General features: G+C 40.2%; 1 protein-coding gene across 5 annotated transcripts in view; it reads right to left on the bottom strand.

Annotated features, from left to right (window-relative positions):
• The window catches only part of snap91a (synaptosome associated protein 91a), a 247,694-nt gene that overhangs the window by 153,409 nt on the left and 69,857 nt on the right, over window positions 1-24,428 (bottom strand). For all 5 annotated transcript variants that reach the window (XM_039747584.1, XM_039747581.1, XM_039747580.1 and 2 more), the window contains 2 exons: window positions 18,787-18,862; window positions 4,791-4,893 (listed from right to left, as the gene is read on the bottom strand). In XM_039747584.1, coding sequence (XP_039603518.1) covers window positions 4,791-4,893; window positions 18,787-18,862 — 179 coding nt within the window. The remainder of the gene's footprint in view (window positions 1-4,790; window positions 4,894-18,786; window positions 18,863-24,428) is intronic.

Genomic DNA, 24,428 nt, shown 5'->3' with positions numbered 1-24,428 from the left:
CTGCTTCTCATGATGTGAATGGGTGGTGCCCTTGCTCTTGACAACATCAGTATATTTTGCATTGCATTGTTTTACAGTATGCCTATATGCCTCTATAGAGCTCTTGACTTGCTAATGGAAGCACAATATGTAAAAATAAATTGAATATTGTCATACACGTGCGCATGGGCTTAAGTAAGGGTAATTCCGAATCAGACCGGTAGTGGCAGAGTACACCGACTCTTTTCTCCCTTTCCTGCAGACCATTCAGGGAGATTCCACCTGGCCCTCTTGACGTCACTTCCAGGTCCGAGCCTATGGAAGAAGACTTTGCCAGCTCCGGCCCCTGTGATGTCATATCCGGGCTTGAGCCTATAACTAAGACCCTTATGAGCCCAACCCCTTTGACCTCACTTCCTGTCTTCCCCTTTAAAAGCCTCCACCTTTTCCCTATTCCCTCAGTTCTGTTTTAGACTCGGTTTTGTGCACATTATTGCTGTGTAACATATTTACGATATGTTTGCAGCCAAATTGCAATAATATGGGTGGGTGGCTGCCCCAAACCTTGCTATAGCTCTGTGTGGAGTTTCTGACACTATACAGAGCTAGTTGTTTATTAATATAAAACATTTGCAAGTAGTGAACAATGCAATTTCTTTTAAAATACAATATTTACACTATTTTGATAATAGCTGCGTGTGCCCTATGTCAAAGTAAAATGTAAACAGCTTATTATGTGTAGAGAGAATTGAGAGTTAACATGTTAAGTTATTCAACAAACCAAGAGTACCAACATCATTCTAAAGTTGTACAGCATGGTTTCATTACAGGCTAAAACACTGTACTGGAATGCCTTTCATATGAAGTGTACCTACTGTATACAAAATACATTTTTATTAACACAAAATTTCTTTCTGAGGCTCCAGTATCCTTTCATGTTCCAAAGAAATTTTTCATATTGACACTAAATTTACCCAGAATGTATGCATGCACGTTTGTTTGTTATGTCTCCAGGTTAAAAGACCAGGCATACTTCTGTGATGGGCTCAGGATTGCATGGTATTCTGTAAAATGGATGTGATATTTATTCGGATGTTAAAACCACTTATTCTCTTCTTCACAAAATAAGTATTTTTTTTTTTTTTTTAAGAGGACAGTGAAGGTGAAATGTTACATTGGGGATTGTCAGTGCTAAAGCTGCTTTGACTTCATTACAAATGAAATTGGCTATTGGTAAGCATGGTGATAAAATGTTTAAGTTAAGTGTCTCACAACCATAAAGGACACCGGGTTTGAATACCAAAACTGTTGATGTATACTTATGTTTTCTCTGAGGTAATCCTGTTTTCTCCAAGACACATTGTTAAAGTAATTCCACCCTTTTATCTAAATTCTAACTATTTATCCCATTCAACACCATGGTTTGCCAGTGCCTGTTCTGACAGCAGCACTGGGGAAAAGGGTGAAAGTAGCCCTGAATAAAGCACACATCCATCAGAGGGCACAATTGCATACACACTCACTGGACAATCTAAACTGGCTTATATGACGGGGTTGACATTCTGATTTGCTGCCAGCGCTGCTGGGGTAAGGCCTGGTTGCTTGTTGTTCAGTACTGGGACAAAAGAACAGAAAATGCATACACAGATAGATAAAATAAGGTGTACATACAGTGCATCCGGAAAGTATTCACAGCGCATCACTTTTTCCACATTTTGTTATGTTACAGCCTTATTCCAAAATGGATTAAATTCATTTTTTTCCTCAGAATTCTACACACAACACCCCATGATGACAACATGAAAAAAGTTTACTTGAGATTTTTGCAAACTTATTAAAAATAGAAAAGTGAGAAAGCACATGTACATAAGTATTCACAGCCTTTGCCATGAAGCTCAAAATTGAGCTTGGGTGCATCCTGTTTCCCCTGATTATCCTTGAGATGTTTCTGCAGCTTAATTGGAGTCCACCTGTGGTAAATTCAGTTGATTGGACAGGATTTGGAAAGGCACACACCTGTCTATATAAGGTCCCACAGTTGGCAATTCATGTCAGAGCACAAACCAAGCATGAAGTCAAAGGAATTGTCTGTAAACTTCCGAGACAGGATTGTCTCGAGGCACAAATCTGGGGAAGGTTACAGAAAAATTTCTGCTGCTTTGAAGGTCCCAATGAGTACAGTGGCCTCCTTCATCCATAAGTGGAAGAAGTTCAAAACCACCAGGACTCTTCCTAGAGCTGGCCAGCCATCTAAACTGAGCGATCGGGGGAGAAGGGCCTTAGTCAGGGAGGTGACCAAGAACCCGATAGTCACTCTGTCAGAGCTCCAGAGGTCCTCTGTGGAGACAGGAGAACCTTCCAGAAGGACAACCTCCTCTGCAGCAATCCACCAATCAGGCCTGTATGGTAGAGTGGCCAGATGGAAGCCACTTCTAAGTAAAAGGCAAATGGCAGCCCCCCTAGAGTTTGCCAAAAGGCACCTGAAGGACTCTCAGACCATTAGAAACAATACTCTCTGATCTGATGAGACAAAGACTAAACTCTTTGGTGTGAATGCCAGGTGTCACGTTTGGAGGAAGCCAGGCACTGCTCATCACCAGGCCAATACCTATAGTGAAGCATGGTGGTGGCAGCATCATGCTGTGGAGAGGTTTCTCAGTGGCAGGAACTGGCAGACTAGTCAGGATAAAGGGAAAGATGACTGCAGCAATGTACAGAGACATCCTGGATGAAGACCTGCTCCAGAGCGCTCTTGACCTCAGACTGTAGCGACGGTTAGTCTTTCAGCAGGACAACGACCCTAAGCACACAGCCAAGATATCAAAGGAGTGGCTTCAGGACAACTCTGTGAATGTCCTTGAGTGGCCCAGCCAGAGCCCAAACTTGAATCCAATTGAACATCTCTGGAGAGATCTTAAAATGGCTGTGCACCGACGCTTCCCATCCAACCTGATGGTAATTGCTGCCAAAGGTGCCTCAACAAAGTTTTGAGCAAAGGCTGTGAATGCTTACGTACATGTTTTTTTATTTTTAATAAATTTGCAAAAACCTCAAGTAAACTTTTTCACATTGTTATTATGGGGTGTTGTGTGTAGAAGTCTGAGGAAAAAAATTAATTGAATCCGTTTGGAATAGGGCTGTATAATAACATAATGTGGAAAAAGTGATGCGCTGTGAATACTTTCCGGATGCACTGTACAGTACCACAGTCTCTGCTGTACAATATTTCAATTGTAAAGTTTATTTATTTATAGATATGATTCAGAGGTGATAATATGTCCTTTCACTTGCATAATTCGTCAGTTATTAATGTTTAGACAAAGCTATAAAGCTGGGCATGTCTACTGAATACATGAGAGCAAACTGTGTGACAAGAAAAATAGGGATGAAAATAATTTCACTGATGAAACCTATTCACATATTTATTATTTTTACTGTAAGAATTTCTAATTGTGCAAAGTCTGAAGACAAAAGATGAGAACAGGACTGGCACTTTGGTAGAACATCCTGTTTCTGCTTTTATTGACACACATAAGCATGAACCTACCTAGTGTTGCTTCAAGTACAATAGACTTTGAGGTCAAAGCTGCCATAAAGCTATATATTTATGTTTCAGGATGAGATTAGAACTGCAGAAACAAGTTGCTCCTGTACACTATGCCTGATCACCTGCTATGTATTTATCATTGCAGAAAGGCTTTCTTCAGCCTGCCAAACCCTTCAAGTGTGTATGGGGCTCAAAAGAGGAGAGATACCCATGACCATTGGGACTAGTTCCAGGTTGACAATCCTTGATATTCCAGAGGGTAATCATGACTTTGGAAGCTGATTTGGTGAAGACCCTGGAAGCAGTCCCTGATTCAAGCTTTGAAGCCTCATCTGACAAAAACTTGGAAAGGGCTCAACTGGTAGGAGAAAGAGAGGCCAACGTGTGTTAAAAAATTAAAGGGAGATGATAAGGTGGTGTTCTTTGGTGGCACTATAGTAGGTGTGTGCAGTGGGCACTTCCCTCATTAGAAAATGGTTCAAGACAGGTCCGATCAGAATATACAAGTAAGAATTTCCCAGTTCTCTGTACCCTAAATAATAACCCTATAAACCTACTGTATAAACCAATTTTACCTTGCACTGGAAATATGAGATACTATATGCCCTGTGAAACTTGACCCTTTTGAAAATGTAAACACTCAGAGAGAAGCTTAAAAACAAAATTACAGTTCAAGGTTAGGCACAGTCTATCATATACCCAAAAATAAGATGGAAGTATTCTAATTACACAGATAGAGAGACAGACAGAGAGAGAGAGAGAGAGACAGAAGCTGAAAAGCCAAAAAACTTGCTCATGTTCTTAATATACTACGTGCTCTTGTTTGGACGATGAGGATGACCTCTTCTCTCTACAACTGCTTGAATGTTCCAAATTAAACCAGCATTAAAAGAAAGCAAAGTGCTTTTTTCACATAGTCATGTGTTTTGTCTTTTGCCTACTGTTTGGAGGTGCGTTTTAAAGTTAGCATTAGGCTGTGAGATTTAAAAAAAAAAAAAACTTTGGGCACCATGCATCCCCTGAAAAACAGAGGAAAAAAAACACTTTACTGTAAGCTTTGTTTTGTAAGCCACACTTCTTAAAAACAGGCATGTTGGGTATACATCATTGTTATAAAATGCTATTATTTTAATTGAAACACTACTTCAATTAAAACACTACTTCATACTTCATTTACACACTACTTCTATGCCACTTTGTATTAAACTAAATCTGTTTTTAAAAGTGTAAACCAAGTAACTAATATTGCCTGGCTCTGGCTTACCCCTTTTTTACTCTTGCAAAGTCGAATGCCATCTGTCGGTATGAAAAAGCTTTCTCATTCAAGTATCTGCTGTAGCGTCTGATGAATGTTGACATATCGTAACCTGGGAAGGAAAGACAGCACTTTAAATTTGATAAATGAGCGTTACACTGAACAGTTTTTAAATGCCTCTTAGGATTGCTTCAGACCTCTTGAGCAACTATACATCAGTTAACTTGGTTTTTGAGTAAGGCAACAACCATATGATTTCTTAAAAGAAAATACTCTGCTCTTTTTAAGATATGAACAAGCTCTGATCATAAAAAAGTAAGTAATGTTTTGGCTTGTTATTCTGCAAAATTGTACACTTAATCCATCAATCATGAACTTAAATCTGAAAGCAAAGTCACACAAAATGATACAAATGAAATAAAGTTAATGCCGACTGATTTACCATTAAAACATACAATTTGATTGTTGTCGAGTACAGTATCATTTACCATACAGGAGCAAGAATAAGCAATCATAGTGCCCTTCCTTTTCAACTTTATGTCACAATACTCAACTCCATGATAATTATCAATCTAAGTTTTACTAAAATTGAAATGAAATGATGCATATTTAAGGCCTGTCCTTAATTTTTATTGTCTTTACTGGATTCATTTTAGTATTTTGGTAAATTCTTCTGCTATTTTAAAACAGGAATTATTAGAAGGTGCAAAACTTAACTGAAAAATAAAATGTTTATTAGGTTCTTCTTTCATATTAATAAATATTCCTTTCATTTCTGAAGATGAGACCCATCCAATTTTAACAGGATACTTGAATGTTCATTACTTTTCAGTAGATTAACCATAACTGTTTTCAATAAAAAATATAAATATCAGAAAGCATTTATAAGTCTTTCCAAATCAACCGAAAAATGTGACTTTGTTCTGCCATGTCTATTCATTTTGTAGTCCCTGGCAAAGACCAACAAATGCTGGTCATGAAGAATTTGAGTTTATTGCTGTTTTATATCTGCTATGGTTATCACAGATGGGTATTTGTGATGCAACTATCCTACCAATTACAAATGTGTAACTTTTATCATGAATGGCATTCTATTAAGTGAGACTCCAATTAAATAAAGAAAATTGTTGAAAAAGATGCAAATATTAAAAATACGTATAACATATCTTATATTTATTGACCACATCTGTATTACTGGTCTCACGGTGCAATGTTAACCCATAACAGATTTCTTAGCCTTAGACAATAGGGTGCTTATTGTTGCCTAGCAGCAGATGAAATCTACCTCTGTGCTTTACTATCAAAGGAAACCTGGTTAAACACCCCAAAGATCACAGAATAGAGATTTTTAAACAGGTGTGATGTGGATGCAGTTCCGTATGTAGGTTTGTCTTAAAATGTTTCTGACTTTGCCATTAAGTTTTTCTGTTTTTCATACATGTTTTAGGTTTTGATGTATACAGATTACAGTTTTGAGAATATATATTTTATTTCAAGTAGTTATATTATTTTTGTATCATTTATCAGTGTCATTTTGTGGAGCGGTTGCTCTGGTGCTGCTAGGGAATCAGGGTGGGAAGCTGTTCAATAATCCAAGAATTTAAAGATCAGCGTAGTACACTTTCTTGTTTCCGAGATTGTGGATACAGGGGGTCCTCGGGTTGCAACACAGTTCCGTTTATACAACAGTGATGTAACCCGAATTTTGGTGTAAGTCGAAACACACTCTAGCCTAAGTCACTTACCTATCTTAACACATTTGCCAAATCATAATCTAGAACATAAAAACACAAAATCTAAGCCTGAGAAAAAAGAAAAGGACATAAATACACTGTACTGTAGTAACAGAAAAAAATGAGTGTTAAAAATCCTTACCTTTTATTCCTTCTCATGTCTCAATTTTTTTAAGTTTTTATGGGAGTAAGCCTTTTAAACTCGAAACGTTGTATGTCGAAACGTTGTAACCCGAGGACCTCTTGTATATTCTTTTGAGACTTTGCATCTGGATTTCTTTTGTTTAAAGTTTCCTAGTAAAAGAACTTGTTAGCTACAACGTTTTAGTCTTTAACTTATTTATTTAGGTTTTGATGACAGAGTGTTTTGATCCTCCAGTACCGAACTTAGTGCAATTTTTTTTTTTTTTAATATGGTTTATCTTGAGGCCTCTTTTCTGTTAAATCTGCACTCTCTCAATTATGGCAGAACACCTCAGGAATCTGTGGGGAGCCCACATGTGAAGATAAGTGTACTGAGCTACACCCACAAGAGGTCCATATGTGTTGGTTAAATCACTTACTAAAGTTGTAGAAACTAACAAACATTAGAGGATGAAACTGTAATCTTTACAGATTTTTAAACAACTGGTACACAACGGTTTGCATGCAGTCAATTTCTCCCAAGACTGTGAGAGGCTCTCTTTTAGGTCAGTCTAACTGCAGCTCAGTGTTAATATAAACTCAAAGATGCAGAAGTCTAGTGTCTAGGACTGGGTGAACTGGAAAATGATCTGCACATCTTTTGAAACTGTGGAACTATTTTGTTTACTTTGTTCATGTTACATTGAATGATGCTTTAACTGACTTGTTAGGAGCTGTCAGTTTTAAAGTGGAAATCACTTTGTCTAAGGACAGCAGTATGGCATTAACTAAAAAAACACCAACTATAGGACTGTTCGTAGAATAAGAACAGGTAAGTCATGGTTGTAAAATGGTGTGCCAGGGGTCAAACTGTATGCATTTTCCTTTTAAAGTATAAAAGCAATTCAATTATAGAAAATTAGGGGTATTTTTCAAAGTCTTTTTATTAATTATATTAACCTTGAATATTTCCTTCCTAGTTTTTAAATTTTTTATATTGCTGCGCAACAGCAGTGAGCACACACCTCTACTAAGGTATGAAAAAAGGCTCCAAAAGTCACTTTATCTTCTCTATCAAAAAACAAAAGTCAGACTTTCACAGCTAACTGAACTACATGAACACTTCCTAATTTCTAGTGATTAATTGAGCCACAAAGTGCCAATTGATGACCATTCTTGTATATTTCATATAGAATTGCCTATTTAAGACTTTCATATTTTGCACCTCATCCTTTAAAGAGCTTCCTGGTAAACAGTTAGCACTAATCTTTTATAATCTTTATGGCACAAGTTTTTTTTTTTGAGAGGACTGTCGCTTCACTTCTGCAAGCAAGATTTCTTTGGAGGATATGAATTATGAAAGTAGCGATTGCTGTGCCGTCCATGTAGGATTGCAAAAATCAAACCTTAATTGCAAACTGAACTAGTCTGCACAAGAAAGAAGGTTTTTTTAAATGTGTATGAAATATTCTGTGGTAATTGGGTGGGTCCCAATAGTGCTCTAATACCAGAAGGACACTGAAATCTTACTCTGGTTCTGTGGAACATTCTATTAGTTGTATGCGGTGGCATTTCTGCATTAGGAACTAGAGGCACCTAGTCCTCCAGATATTAAGTAAAATAAGTAATAAGCTTTCCTCAATAATTATTAAAATGTTTATAACAACCATCAACATTGTCTTCTTAACCAGTTTTTTAAAATTTCTATCGTATACTCAATGTAATTAGAAAACTAGAAAAATTCTGTTTTTAGTTGTATTTCAAATTGTTTTCATGCGAGATGCTGCAAGCCTGTTTTCTCTAAGCCCCTGGGTTTGTGTGTACATGCTGCAACCTAAACGTTTCAGTTCAGAGATGGGATCTGAAGGTCATTGCTTCCATTAAGATGAGAGCTGGCTATTGTTATGCAATTGCTGAGCGTTTTGAGTAGTGAAAAAAGCGCTATAAAATGCAAAGAATTATTATTCTTTAAGTATTATTTAAAAGCCACCAAGGAACCCTACATTTGCTCTTTCCATTTCAAGGAAAGGAAACCAACAGTAAAATAGGGACAGACATCATTAGACACATGTTAACATTTATGTTAGAAAAGTCTGTACCCATATAGAATGGCCCCACTATAACTGCCATACCAAAAATGGCACTGGTTACATGGAATACATATTGCTAAAATATGTACATCTTAATATATACACATTCTGCAAATGAAAACCTCACCACCTTGGACTTCAGACCAGCATCACACAGAACAACCACTTTTTATGACACACATGCATTTCTGTACAAGAAGGTAGAAGCTGCCAACTAACTTGCCTGGCAGGGCCGATGCAAGCATAAACAGAAGCAAAATTTTCAGTTGACATGACTTTGTTTAAGACATTCTCTTTTGTTCTGTTTTATTTTTTTTAAAGTAAATCCAAAACTTTTGAGCAGAGAAATTTCTTTTCTTCTCTTCATTTCAGAGTGAAGCTAGGCTAAACAAAACATTACTAACACCACCCTGTCACAGACCATCACTGCAGCTCTAGTTAGTTAAAAGCACAAAAGCAGACACCCATTTTTGAGGATAAAATAAAAGGAAACACCCTAACAATGACAAACAAACCATATAATTGATTTTTAGGCTTTCAGGGAGTTAGAGAGTCCAGGACAACCTAAATTTCAAATCTTGCTTTTAGTATCGAACCCTCATGGCACTAGTACACTTTTGGAACTATCTCCATTTGAAAACTTTTCACTTGATAAGGGGTAATGTACAAGTAATGTTCCACAACTTAACCAAATGTTTTGAAATGAGTTGCAGTTTATATATTTCTTCAGAGTAAATGCAAAGACTTGATAGCATGTTGATGTTGGAATAGGCTCTATTCTCAATTTTAACAAAAAAACTTACTCAGAAGCAGGGAAGCATTTTTATAAGATAGGTGAAACAATCTTATTAAATTAAAAATAAATGTAATAACAGTACCGTGCAACAAAACCAATGAAAATATAAATATAAAATGAGCAAGTAATTCTTCAAAAGGAAGAATTGCATATTGGTGTATCATCCTGCTTAAAAGATGACGATGGTCCAATTTGTGAGGTATACATTTCTAGATAGTTTATTTGCTTTAAAGATCCTCTGTCATTGTTTTTATATTTTGTTCTTTTTTCTTTACATCAACTTATTTCTTTGAGCATAGGTCTAGATGGGGTTCAGCCAGTGCTATAGCAGTAGGCACCATGCAAGAAGCAACTCTGGAGAATGGCATACCAGTCTACAGGGCACACACTCATTCTTCACGGGCAAATTCAGACTTATTAGTCAACACTAACTGGCAAATGTTTAGGATGTGGGAGGATACAAATTTTAACCCACCAGAACTTCCACTGCTAACTCCATATACAGACAGTGCCTATGCTTCAACGTAAACACGAGACTGCAGCTGATGTAAATAAGATACACATTTGTACACAACCATCTATACGTAAGACTTTTATTATGCTTATTATTAAATAAAAACAAACACTTCTACAGTGTCAAGGAATAAAAATCTATTGTAAAAGTATAGGGTAAATTAATGTACAAATACAAACTGCAAGGGGTGTGTGTGAATTTGGATTGAAATGAAATAGGAGCAAGTAATTCTGAGTTTGATTTTCAGTACATGCACAAAACTCTACTGTAGAAATTTGCTCCAGCCTCACTGTGTCAAAACTATGAAAAAGAGTTAATGAATGCATATAGTACATGCCAAAATGCTTGTGACAAAACATAAAACATAATATTCTCTAACCCAGTTAATCCAGCTTAGCGTAATGCAGGGAACTGGAGGTTGGGGGAGGTCTGGGGTGACTCTTTAGGTCTAGTCTTCTAGCGTGGATTACTCTTAAAAAATACTGCTTCTTACATTCTGATATTGTGAAGGTGTTATTCAGTTGCTCCTCTGAGATTTGGAACATCACATGTGAGTTCTTTATTAGCCAAAGAACATTCAGCTACTACTCCTCCCAAATGATGTATCTCATCCCTAGTAGGTCTTCACTGGACTTAAAGTATGTTCTTCTACTAGCTGAACAACAGATGTGCATCCACAGTGGAATTAGTTACCATAATCATAACATTTCTAAGTTTTCAATCCGCAGCTGAACCCAGTTTTCTATCATCCCATGTATATGCACACAATTGAAAAAATTACTCTAGGAGTTATTTTATACATTATAATGTTTAACTCCAAACAAGCCACTGTCTAATAAACCAATCAGCCACAACATTAAAACCAGCTGCCTAACACTGTATGGGTCCCCTTGTGCAACCAAAACAGCTCTGACTCATCAGGGCATGAACTCCTCAAGACCTCTGAAGGTGTTCTGTGGTATTTGGCACCAAGACATAACTTAGTTGCAAGTTGTGAGGTGGGTCTCCATGGATCTGACTTGTTTTTGTAGCACATCCCACAATTGCTCGATTGGATTAAGATCTGAAGAATTTGGAAGCCAACATTTTGGAGATGCTCTGACCCAGTCATCTAGCCACTGCAATTAGGCCCAAGTGAAAGTTGCTGAAATCCTTGTGTTTCTCCATTTTTCCTGCTTCCAACTCATCATCTTCAAGAACTGCCTGTTCACTTGATGCCTAATATACCCCATCCCTTGACAGGTGCCATTGTAACAAGATAAGAGTTATTCACTTGACCTGTCAGTGGTTTAAAAGTTATGGCTGATCTGTGTATAGTGTCACACACGTGCGCATGGGAGGCAGCTAAAGGGCTTGAGTGAAGGCAGTTCTGAGGCATGCAGGGATGTGGCAGAGTGCACTGACTCTTTTTCTCCCTTTCCTGTAGACCATTCCCGGGAGACTCCACCTGGCTCTCTTGACGTCACTTCCGGGACGGAGCCAATGGAAGTAGATCTTACCAGCTCTGGCCCCTCTGATGTCACGTCCAGGTGTGATCCAATGAATGAAGACCAGTGCTCGATCCTTATGACCTCACTTCCTGTCTTCCCCTTTAAAAGCCTGCCCCTTTTCCCTCAGTCTTGTTTTGGACTCATTTGTATGCACTTCAGTGCTGTGTATTTCTATAAAAGAACGACTTTGCAGCCAGGATACCAGATTATACGGGTGGCTGCCCCAAATCTTTATCTGAGTATGTCTCATTCTTGTGACAATAGCTATAAGAAGCTCTAATTTTTGAGTACAAAAAAAAAAAGAAATAAAAAAAGTTGTTTCAGCAGTGAACCAGAAAGAAAGAAAATGGGATGAGCAGAAGAGAAAGTAAAAATTCTAGTGTTCTTATATACTTAAAACTGTTCAATTTCACACTGACATTCGTGCACAATAGACACTTGCAAGTAGGTTTCATTTGGATTCTTTAAATGCAAATTACCAATTCTAGAATTAGAATGCTGCAAAAACTGCTAATATATTAGCGTCCCTTTGTTTTATTATTTTCACAGAAGAGTTTAGAAAATAAGTCAAAACACTGAGGAAGCAACAAGGATAAACACCTTCTGCACACAGCCCATAAATATATGTAAACATCCATTATTAAATCTTACTATGCTAATAGATTAAAGAAGTTTAATTATTTACCTCCTGCTCAGGGCTGTCCTCCTTCACCCTCTCCTGGATTCTTTTGAGCAACCTAACGTTTTTTCCAGTCAGATTTAGCGATCCTTCTGTGGTAACGCTGGCGAGCGTACTCCAAGGTAGCTTGTGCCTATTGATGACCCCCGACACGCTGTCATACAAGTCCTCTCCCCTCGTTTTCCCCTTTAGGGATTCCATGGCCAAAAACTCCTCCGTTATCTCAAAATTGTCATTAATCCCTCTGATAAAAATTAAAAGCTGAGTGGTGTCCTTTATGTCATTACTTTCGTCCAGTGCCAAGGAATATAATGTAAATGACTCCGCTTTTTTTTTTAACTTGCTAGTTAAGTCTTCGTCAATTAGCTCAACACGGTAAGTCGCTGTCCTGCGTGATAAGCTCATTTTTTCACATTTGTTCTTGCTCTCAGGACACAAGATACCTGCTGTCTCTACCATGCACTCTTTGAGAAGCTCACCTTCGGAGAAAGGCTTGCTGGTCTTTGCTAATTTGAATGCCAGCACATAACTTGCCTTCGTGCTTGATTCTTGGATGGCAGTTTGTCTGATAAAGGTGTTTACCTCTGAGCAGTAGCCATCCGTTCTTGCGTTGACTGGTTGTTAGTGTAATTAGCATGCTTGGTGGAAAAGTAATGGCTGAGGATGCATGATATCTGATATGGTGTTCCACAAGGCTCTATCCTGGGTCCGCTGCTGTTCTCAATCTATATGCTTCCATTAGGTCAGATTATCGCAGGTTACAATGTGAGTTACCACAGCTATGCTGATAACACACAGCTGTACTTATCAATAGCACCTGATGACTCAGATTAACTAACACAATGTCTTACTGGTATTTCTGAATGGATGAATAGTAATTTTCTCAAACTAAATAAAGAGAAAACTGAAATTTTAGTAATTGGCAATAATGGATTCAATGAGGTTATCAGAAATAAACTTGATGCATTAGGATTAAAAGTTAAGACGGAAGTAAAAAACTTAGGGGTAACTGTTGACTGTAATCTGAATTTTAAATCGCATATTCATCAGACCACTAGGACAGCATTTTTTCACTTAAGAAACATAGCAAAAGTTAGACCTCTTATATCATTGAAAGATGCTGAGAAATTAATTCACACTTTTGTTTTCAGTAGACTAGATTACTGTAATGCACTCCTCTCAGGACTACCCAAAAAAGACATAAATCACTTGCAACGAGTGCAGAATGCAGCTGTTAGAATCCTAACTAGGAAAAGAAAATCCGAATACATTTCTCCAGTTTTGATGTCACTACACTGGTTACCTGTGTCATTCAGGATTGACTTTAAAATACTGCTTATGGTTTATAAAGCCTTAAATAATCTCGCTCCATCTTATATATCGGAATGTCTGACACCTTATATTCCAAATCGTAACCTTAGATCTTTAAATGAGTGTCTCCTTAGAATTCCAAAAGGTAAACTTAAAAGAAGTGGTGAGGCGGCATTCTGCTGTTATGCACCTAAAACCTGTAATAGCCTGCCAGTAGGAATTCGCCAGGCTGATACAGTAGAGCACTTTAAAACACTGCTGAAAACACATTACTTTAACATGGCCTTTTTATAACTTCACTTTAACTTAATACTGATACTCTGTATATTCAATTCATCATAATAACTATTCATAATGGCTCCAAAATCCGTATTGACCCCTACTCTCTCTTCTGTTTCTTTTTCCGGTTTCTTTGTGGTGGTGGCGCAGCTCAAAGCATCATGATGCTCCAACATTGATGGACTGAAAGCCAGAAGTCTACATGACCATCATCATCAAGTCCTTCCATGAGAAGCCTAAATACAAAGAGGACTGTTTGATTTATGTTAGGTAGATTGCCCAGAGGGGACTGGGCGGTCTCTTGGTCTGGAATCCCTACAGATTGTATTTTTTTCTCCAGCCTCTGGAGTTTTTTTTTGTTTTTTCTGTCCATCCTGGCCATCGGACTTTACTTATTCTATGTTAATTAATGTTGACTTATTTTTATTTTTTATTATGTCTTCTATTTTCCTATTCTTCATTTTGTAAAGCACTTTGAGCTACATTTTTTTGTATGAAAATGTGCTATATAAATAAATGCTGTTGTCGTTGTTATTTAGGTAACTCCTCAGAATCTACCTAATAGTGTTTAATTAGTTATGAATTCTTTGTATTTTGGTAATCTTATAATCATTTGTGGAACTGCAGTGTTGAATGATGTTCAGTATATATATTGAGTTCTGCATAAGAATACATAGTTATATAGGTAAAGAAGTAGTACATACAACATAACTCTCATCAAGGCTGAGTCTTCAAAAATCATTGATTTTTTTGCTGGGGCTAATACAAGGAAACACTTATTTATCAATTTCTTGCACAAGTGAGTGCTAACAGGTGCAGTCTCGGTAAACACAGGCGAACATCCTATACTGGGCTCCCATGGTGCTAAAGATGGACAAGGTATGATGGTACATAGTCAGGTCTATGCTACGAAACTCAATTGAGCAGATGGTCTTGCTTGATTTATAAGATTGATGGGAATGACGGTAAAATGGTGGGAGAAAATGAAATACAGATGCAAAAATGACAAGAGCTCCAAATACATATGCTCATAATATTCATTCCCATTGCCGACTGACAAGATTTGTTAAGAAAAAACTTATGCTAAATTTAATGTCCATCACTTTTTGTCTAACCTAAAGTAAAACAATATACCTAAGATTTGCATCTTAATGGACTTCACAGAAAAACAAATAACTAAATTGAGTGTATTTCAATACCCTAATAGAAGAAACAGCTTCAAATGGCAAGCTATCTCCAGGTTATATTATCTAGTTTTACATCCAGTCTGACTTATGCTACCCTTTTGCTAAATATAATCTCATATTTCAATTTTAATAAATTCAGAAAAGTCACAAAAAGAGATTTCCTTTATGTTTCATTTATTCTGCACTTCTTACACATAACTTTGTATCTTACAAGAATATGCAGTGTATAAAAATCAACAAAGAATGTTGCTTCAAAGTACAATGAATATAATAAATGCTTTTAGAGCCTTTCCTACAGCCTCAATGTCATAATAGATGGGAGGAGGGTGATGAATATCCAGCTGGGTGATAGTGTATACAGTAGCTTTGATGTGGTGTATTTTAACAAAAAGGAAAAGGAGTCATTGTAAAGTCCCAGAAGAACTCCTGCTGTGATGATTGGGTCTTTCTAGTTACTTACAGAAAATGGCCCTTGTTAAGGTTTCCCTATAGTAAAGTTGTATGTTAACAACTTTCATTTTATATTTTAACATTCTTTGCACATCTATCCTTTTCAGAGACGTAATCTTCAAAGGTGATTTTAAATATTTCACAACTAAACTACTATTAATGAACCTGATACTTTCCTGAAACAAAAAATATAAAATATTTGTTTTATGTATTTTCATAATGACTGATTTAAAACTTACTATTTGCTCATACAATAGATGCATGGTAGCACAGTGGACAGCACTGATGCTTCCCATGTGCATGAGTTTTTCTGTAGGTGTTCTAGTTTTCCTCACATATCCCAAATATCTGCAGGTTAAAGCATATGTGCATGAGTTGACCTTGTTATATACTAATGTTCTGCTTTTTGGCTATTAGGACAGGATCTGATACACTACAACCTTGAAATGGGCAGATCTGCAATCTCTCTGTTATAAAGACTTTTTTTTACTGCGACGAGACGTGATCTTTTGAAGAAAGATTTTTTGAAGAGAGACACTTTTACGTCCTGTGAGACGGTCAAGTAACTACTACTACTACTACTACTACCATTTTCAAACAAGACTATGGTCATCTAACCTCTCAGCTGTTAGAATGCTTTTGATAGACACACTTCCTGTGCTCTAATCTCTTAAAAATTTGGGGCTGGAAAAAGACAAAATAGAAAGTCGTAAAGAATTCAAAAATGTTGGCACGATACACAGGCAGAGCAGGTTAGAGATAACGGAAGTAGGAAAATTCGAAAGTCTCAAAAAAATAATAGTAAAGATTGCATTAATGCAAACAAACGGAAAATATTACTCAGTGAAATAATGGAACAGCGAAAAGAGATCGAATAGTGTTTGAGGATGTCTGGGGAAGGGGAGAGACAAGGCAGTGAGACAAAAGGACAGCTGCTGTACAGGCTTGCCTGAAATGCAGATCACACGAGAAAATAGGAGGGTTAAAAAAAAAACACTATTTGTTTCCCATTGTATCACTGTTTAAGAGGGATTTCAGAGGAGCGACCATGTCTCCCTTGGGGTGCGTTCAGCCCCCCTATTCATAACGCGAGCAACAGAGATGCAAAGTGGCTAGTGCGTAGTGCAGGCCTGCTGGTTGGCGAGCGAAGCGAGTTTAGAAAATAGTTGTCACTTCATAAGAAACATGATACTTAATTTAAACAGTTATACATTTTCAAAAGAACAAATACTGTCCACACAAAAACAAAACTGTTTAAGAACAGCTGATGGTGTTAATATAAATGGCTACCTTCAAAATGTACACTATGTTGTATCTAGTTAAAAAAAATATTCCAACTAAAATACTAGAACAAAATACACCAGCACCAGGGTCTGAACTCTATAGTTGTTTATATTTTGTAACTCAATTTAAAATATTGGTAAAATATGGGTGGGGGAGTGTGCTGAGGTAAAGGGATTGTCAAGCAAAGCAAGCAGGGGGCGCAGCCCCTTAGTTTTATAATATAAACATGAAATCCCTAAACTAAAAAACAAACCTACTTCCTCGTTCAAAAACCTAATCATTTAGTAAGTAAATGTTTCTTTGATTAATAAATCGTCAGTTATGGAAGATCCCCAACAGAAATTAAATAAAGCAATTTAAGAATTGACGTTATATTTTTTCCTGCATTTTTTTCTACTGTTAAGATGAATACGAAGTTGCACATTACAAGAGAGTTATCAATGAATATTACTGGGAGATTTAATGAGGGGAGGTCTTTTTTATGACTGCTGTAGGCAGGCAATCAGCACTTCACAAAATTTGCACCTTTAAATGCACCTTAACAGATACTTAAGTATTATGACAAGCTGATACTGTAAATAGCTTCAGACAGTAACCCGCAACCAAGTTAATATCAGGTCAGGTCTGGTTGGGGAGCATGCACTGGTACAGCTGCACCCACCACAGACAAAATCGGCTTAGGATGCTGGTTGACAACCCCCCAAGCAAACATGTGGTCCTGCCCCAACCTCCAGAAATGTACATCTATCTGCTGCTGCCCGGTGTTTTGTGGGTGTTCTCTTGGCCTGGGCCAGATGCTCATGTCCTCAACGGTGAGGATTCTGCAAGCCGGATCACCCTTGGGGATTCGCTCAACATGGCCATATCTGAGAGATCGGGAGTGCCACACATCCCTTTCCATTGACCTCATGACACCCCAGGCTGTTCCCAAAAGGTCATTAAAGGCTTAGGTTTTGTTTGTAATCCAGGACAATCACAAGCTCAGACACTCAAACTTCTTGCTTAGTCTCTGGGGAGCTCCAATCAGAACCTCATTGACTCCGCAAAGATCACAGCTTTGTCAGCAAAGTCAAGATCAGTGAATCTTACTTCACCAACAGCTGACCTACAGCTGCTGGACCCCACAACCCTGCCTAACACTTAGTCCATGAAGCACTGAACAGAGTAGGAGCAAGAACGCAGTCCTGACAAACTCCAGAATAAACTGGGAAAAAATGCAGAGGTTCTGCCATCATCCTGCACAGCACTCACAGTACCAGTGTACAGGGAGCCATGATACCCAGCAACTTTGAGGGGATCCTGCAAAGTCTCAGGATGTCCCACAGGGCAGCTCTATCAAATGAGTGAAATGCTTTATGAAAATCAACAAAGGCTACAAAGAATCAAATATCAAAGATCACAAAATATGCAAAGAAAGGTATGAATTGGACAGCACAAATGTGTGCATATTTTTTGTATAACTTCTAATATAATTACACCAGGATTTCAAACTCAGGATAATAACTCTCTTGAGAGAATGTGGGGGAAATGAGCATTTAAATTTTGATCTGATTAGCAGTTTTGGTCCTCAACACTGCACAAAATTGCTTCTTTTGTATACTGTGTTTGGGAATTGATAAATGAGCAAGAAACCTCTAAGTGGAACTCCCAAAACTTTTATCAACTGTTTCAAAGTCAACCATCAAATACTGAATGGTAAAAAAATCACACACCTCTTTTTAAACTCTGTAATAGATACATTGGCCAATTTTTTTTTTTAAAAAGGAAGCTTCTAGGATTTTAACAATATGATCAACTCTTATTATTTAAACCTCAATGTGTCTTATTAAAGTGAAAAATGTTTGTACAAGGCAATACTGAGTAACTGCAAAAAACAGCTTGTGAAGAATACACAAACTAAGAATTATACATTCTTCCTAATGTACATACACTTCCAAAACAATTATAAACAACCTCTAACCATCTAAGACCACTACAGTTATGCTATTGTTATTCCAGAGCTATAGAACCCTGTAATGAGAATATTGCTCTTAAGCATATAAAACAATAAATAAATGAATAACACTTACCATGTGAGCCACTTTTGTCCAAAAAATTACTAAGATTAAAGAGTGTGTTTCTAGAAGCCAAATACTGGATAAACCTCTGGAAAAAAGAACAGAAATAACTATGAATAAGAAAATACACTAAAAGTGTTCACTTTGCAATTTACTGTACATTAAATTTCAAATTTGCAGTCATTTGCATTATTGAATCTCCTGCTTTCACTAGATCAGTGGTTCTCAACCTGTGAGCCGCAGACGAAAGGTGGGCCGTGCTAAAGTCTTAAATCAGTACCAAAATTAGACAAAAAGTCAGAGGAAACAAGAAAATATTCCGCATTTTTTACGCATTGTTAGCGGCAGACCTTACATACGGATGCAAGCTGCAGGATTTTAGGGCTTAAAGTATCCATCCATCCATCCATCCTCTTCCGCTTATCCGAGGTCGGGTCGCGGGGGCAGCAGCTTAAGCAGAGAGGCCCAGACTTCCCTCTCCCGGCCACTTCTTCCAGCTCTTCCGGAGAATCCCAAAGGCGTTCCCAGGCCAGCCGGGAGACATAGGCCCTCCAGCGTGTCCTGGGTCTTCCCCGGGGCCTCCTCCCGGTTGGACGTACCCGGAACACCTCACCAGGGAGGCGTCCAGGAGGCATCCTGATCAGATGCCTGAGCCACCTCATCTGACTCCTCTCGATGCAGAGGAGCAGCGGCTCTACTCTGAGCCCCACCCGGATGACTGAGCTTCTCACCCTATCTTTAAGGGAAAGCCCAGACACCCTGCGGAGGAAACTCATTTCAGCCGCTTGTATTCGCGATCTCATTCTTTCGGTCACTACCCATAGCTCATGACCATAGGTGAGGGTAGGAGCGTAGATCGACTGGTAAATTGAGAGCTTTGCCTTACGGCTCAGCTCCTTTTTTACCACGACAGACCGATGCAGAGCCCGCATCACTGCGGATGCCGCACCAATCCGCCTGTCGATCTCACGCTCCATTCTTCCCTCACTCGTGAACAAGACCCCGAGATACTTGAACTCCTCCACTTGGGGCAGGATCTCTCCCCCAACCCTGAGAGGGCACTCCACCCTTTTCCGGCTGAGGACCATGCTCTCGGATTTGGAGGTGCTGATTCTCATCCCAGCCGCTTCACACTCAGCTGCGAACCGATCCAGAGAGCTGAAGATCACGGCCTGATGAAGCAAACAGGACAACATCATCTGCAAAAGCAGTGACCCAATCCTGAGTCCACCAAACCGGACCCCTTCAACACCCTGGCTGCGCTTAGAAATTCTGTCCATAAAAGTTATGAACAGAATCGGTGACAAAGGGCAGCCCTGGCGGAGTCCAACTCTCACTGGAAGCGGGCTCGACTTACTGCGGCAATGCGGACCAAGCTCTGACACGGTTGTACAGAGACCGAACAGCTCTTATCAGGGGTCCGGTACCCCATACTCCCGAGCACCCCCACAGGATTCCCGAGGGACACGGTCGAATGCCTTTTCCAAGTCCACAAAACACATGTAGACCGGTCGGGCAAACTCCCATGCACCCTCCAGGACTCTGCTAAGGGTGAAGAGCTGGTCCACTGTTCCGACCAGGGCTAAAACCACACTGTTCCTCCTGAATCCGAGGTTCACTATCCGACGGACCCTCCTCTCCAGAACCCCGAATAGACTTTTCCAGGGAGGCTGAGGAGTGTGATCCCTCTATAGTTGGAACACACCCTCCGGTCCCCCTTTTTAAAGAGGGGGACCACCACCCCGGTCTGCCAATCCAGAGGCACTGTCCCGATGTCCATGCGATGTTGCAGAGGCGTGTCAACCAAGACAGTCCTACAACATCCAGAGCCTTAAGGAACTCCGGTATCTCATCCACCCCGGGCCCTGCCGCCAAGGAGTTTTTTGACCACCTCGTTTACTTCAGTCCCAGAGATGGGAGAGCCCACCTCAGAGTCCCCAGGCTCTGCTTCCTCGTTGGAAGGCATGTTAGTGGGATTGAGGAGGTCTTGAAGTACTCCTCCCACCGACCCACAGCGTCCGAAGTCGAGGTCAGCAGCGCACCATCCCCACCATATACGGTGTTGACACTGCACTGCTTCCCCCTCCTGAGACGCCGGACGGTGGACCAGAATCTCCTCGAAGCCGTCCAAAGTGTTCTCCATGGCCTCTCAAACTCCTCCCATGCCCGAGTTTTGCCTCAGCAACAACCGAAGCAGCGTTCGCTTGGCCTGCCGGTACCTATCAGCTGCCTCCAGAGACCCACAGGACAAAAAGTCCTATAGGACTCCTTCTTCAGCTTGACGGCATCCCTCACGCGGTGTCCACCAACGGGTTCGGGATTGCCGCCACGACAGGCACCGACCACCTTGCGGCCACAGCTCCGGTCAGCCGCCTCAACAATAGAGGCACGGAACATGGCCCATTCGGACTCAATGTCCCCACCTCCCTCGGGACGGGTTGAAGTTCTGCCGGAGGTGGGAGTTGAAGCTACTTCTGACAGGGGACTCTGCCAGCCGTTCCCAGCAGACCCTCACAACACGTTTGGGCCTACCAGGTCTGACCGCATCCCCCCCACCATCGAAGCCAACTCACCACCAGGTGGTGATCAGTTGACAGCTCCGCCCCTCTCTTCACCCGAGTGTCCAAGACATATGGCCGCAAGTCCGGCGACACGACCACAAAGTCGATCATCGACCTGAGGCCTAGGGTGTCCTGGTGCCAAGTGCACATATGAACACCCTTATGCTTGAACATGGTGTTCGTTATGGACAATCCGTGGCGAGCACAGAAGTCCAATAACAAAACACCGCTCGGGTTCAGATCGGGGCCATTCCTCCCAATCACGCCCTTCCAGGTCTCACTGTCATTGCCCACGTGAGCATTGAAGTCTCCCAGCAAAACGAGGGAATCCCAGAAGGTATGCCCTCTAGCAACCCTCCAGAGACTCCAAAAGGGTGGATACTCCAAACTGCTGTTCGGGCATACGCACAAACAACAGTCAGGACCCTTCCCCACCCGAAGGCGGAGGGAGGCCACCCTCTCGTCCACCGGGGTAAACCCCAATGCACAGGCTCCGAGTCGGGGGCAATAAGTATGCCCACACCTGCTCGGCGCCTCTCACCGGGGGCAACTCCAGAGTGGTATAGAGTCCAGCCCCTCTCTAGGAGATTGGTTCCAGAGTCCAAGCTGTGCGTTGAGGTGAGTCCGACTATATCTAGCGGAACCTCTCACCTCGCGCACTAGCTCAGGCTCCTTCCCCTTCAGAGAGGTGACATTTCACGTCCCAAGAGCCAGTTTCTGTTGCCGAGGATCAGACCGCCAAGGTCCCCACCTTCGGCCACCACCCAACTCACATTGCACCCAACCTCCTTGGCCCCTCCCATAGGTGGTGAGCCCATGGGGAGGAGGACCCACGTTACCTCTTTAGGCTGTGCCCAGCCGAGCCCCATGGGTGCAGGCCCGGCCCCCAGGCGCGCCATCGAGCCCCACCTCCAGGCCTGGCTCCAGAGGGGGCCCGTGACCAGCGTCCGGCAAGGGAAAACGTCGTCCAAGTTTTATTTTCATTGGAGGTTTATTGAACCGCTCTTTGTCTCATCCCTTACCCAGGACCAGTTTGCCTTGGGTGGCCCTACCAGGGGCATAAAGCCCCGGACAACATAGCTCCTAGGATCATTGGGACACGCAAACCTCTCCACCACGATAAGGTGATGGTTCAAGGAGGAGGGGCTTAAAGTAGCTTTGTTTAATTTAGTTATTTTAGTACTTTAGTAGGATCAAAATGCAGCTGTAGCTGTTAACACTGGCTGATGCAAGCAATGACGCAAGAGATTTAAGCAATAATAATTTAAATTTGACTGTCACGCACTTTTTCGGTTAACCTTTTTATTGTTTAGAGTAGACTTAGATTACTTTAGGCTTGTAGAGAAGTTTTGACCCTAAAATGGATCGATTTTTGAAATGTAAGCCTTCGACTTCACACCAAGAAACAGATAGTAGTGGCAGCGAAAGTGGTTATAATCAAGACAACACTAAAGTTGTTACTTGTAAGAAAACTAAATATGCTCGAAAATATGATGTGGAATATATTAAATACGGTTTCATTCCATCAGCAAATGAACAAAATCTGCCAATGTGCGTAATTTGTTTGCAAATCCTCTCGAACGAAGCTATGAAGCGGACGAAATTGCGTCGTCATCTTACTACAAGACATCCAAATATACAGAATAAAACCAAAGAATATTTTGAGCGTAAAGCCACGGAATACATTAAACAGAAGACAGTGTAAAAAACAAGAGTTACTCTCAACGAAAAAACTGTTAAAGCATCCTACTTGATTGCTCAGAGAATCGCAAAAGCAAAGAAACCACACACAATTGGAGAAGATCTTATCATGCCGGCTGCTCTTGAGATTTGCGATGCATTGCTTGGCTCAGAATATGCTACAAAACTGAAAAGCATTCCCATCTCGAATGATACTGTCTGCAGAAGAATTTCTGAAATGTCGGGGGGACATTGTCATGCAGTTACCTGAATGTTTACAGTCTGCTAAGTTTGCGATTCAATTAGATGAATCAACTGATACTGCTCGTGAAGCACAGCTGCTTGTTTATGTTCGCTATTGTTGGTAAAATGTTATGGAAGAGGAATTTCTTTTTTGCAAGCCATTGCCATCAACAATGACGGCGGATGAAATATTTTGTGTTATAAACGAATTTTTCACAACTTCTGGCCTGCAGTGGGCGAACTGCATCGGTGTTTGCACCGACGGTGCTGCCACAATGACTGGTCGCAACAATGGTGTTGTAGCCCGCACAAAGCAAGTGTCACCCAAAATTGTAGCCACTCATTGCATGATCCATCGTGAAGCATTGACTTCAAAGAATTTGCATGAAACTCTGGGATCTGTACTCAATGACTGTCTACGGATTGTAAACTTCATTAAAACTAGAACAGTGAACAGTCGATTATTTGCTCAACTTTGTATCGAGGCGGATGCAGAGCACAAGCATCTCCTATTGCACTCGGCTATTTGTTGACTATCCAGAGGGAAAGTTCTTGCAAGGGTGTTTGAATTTCGTTTCAAATTGTTGCAGTTTTTGACCGAACACAATCTCGACCTGGCTGTTAAGGTCACAGATACTGAGTGGCTTGCCATACTGGCATACCTTGCTGACATTTTTAGTCTTTTGAACAGTCTGAACACATCACTGCTGGGTAAAGATGCCAGTTTACTCAAGCTTTTAAGAAGAAGCTACGACTTTGGCGCATGCGACTCGAAAGCAATTCACACGACGCATTTCAGTTTATCTGTGAATTTATAGAGAACAATGAAGTCAACGGTGAGATTTTGAAATGAATCACTGGCGTAATAAGACAGCATCTGACATCTCATGCTGAATATTTTGACAAATACTTCATATCCGAAGACACTGAAGCTTTTGACTGGATTCGTAATCCTTTTCAGTGTGCATCCTCGGAATTAACCGGTCGTGCACAAGATGAATTAGCGGAGCTGTCTAGCAATCACACATTACAAATTAAATTTGACGATCCTGCTACGGATATCTCTCCCTTTTGGTGCATAGTTTCACTTGAATATCCGTTGTTGTCAGCACTAGCGAAGAAAGTTCTTATACCTTTTTTCAACAACTTATTTGTGCGAGGTTTCATTTT

The sequence above is a fragment of the Polypterus senegalus genome, chromosome 3 (assembly GCF_016835505.1).
Source record: "Polypterus senegalus isolate Bchr_013 chromosome 3, ASM1683550v1, whole genome shotgun sequence".
In the NCBI taxonomy this organism is placed as follows: domain Eukaryota; kingdom Metazoa; phylum Chordata; class Cladistia; order Polypteriformes; family Polypteridae; genus Polypterus; species Polypterus senegalus.
Note: the sequence above shows the minus strand (reverse complement) of the source record. Positions and strands in the feature narration are given on the sequence as shown.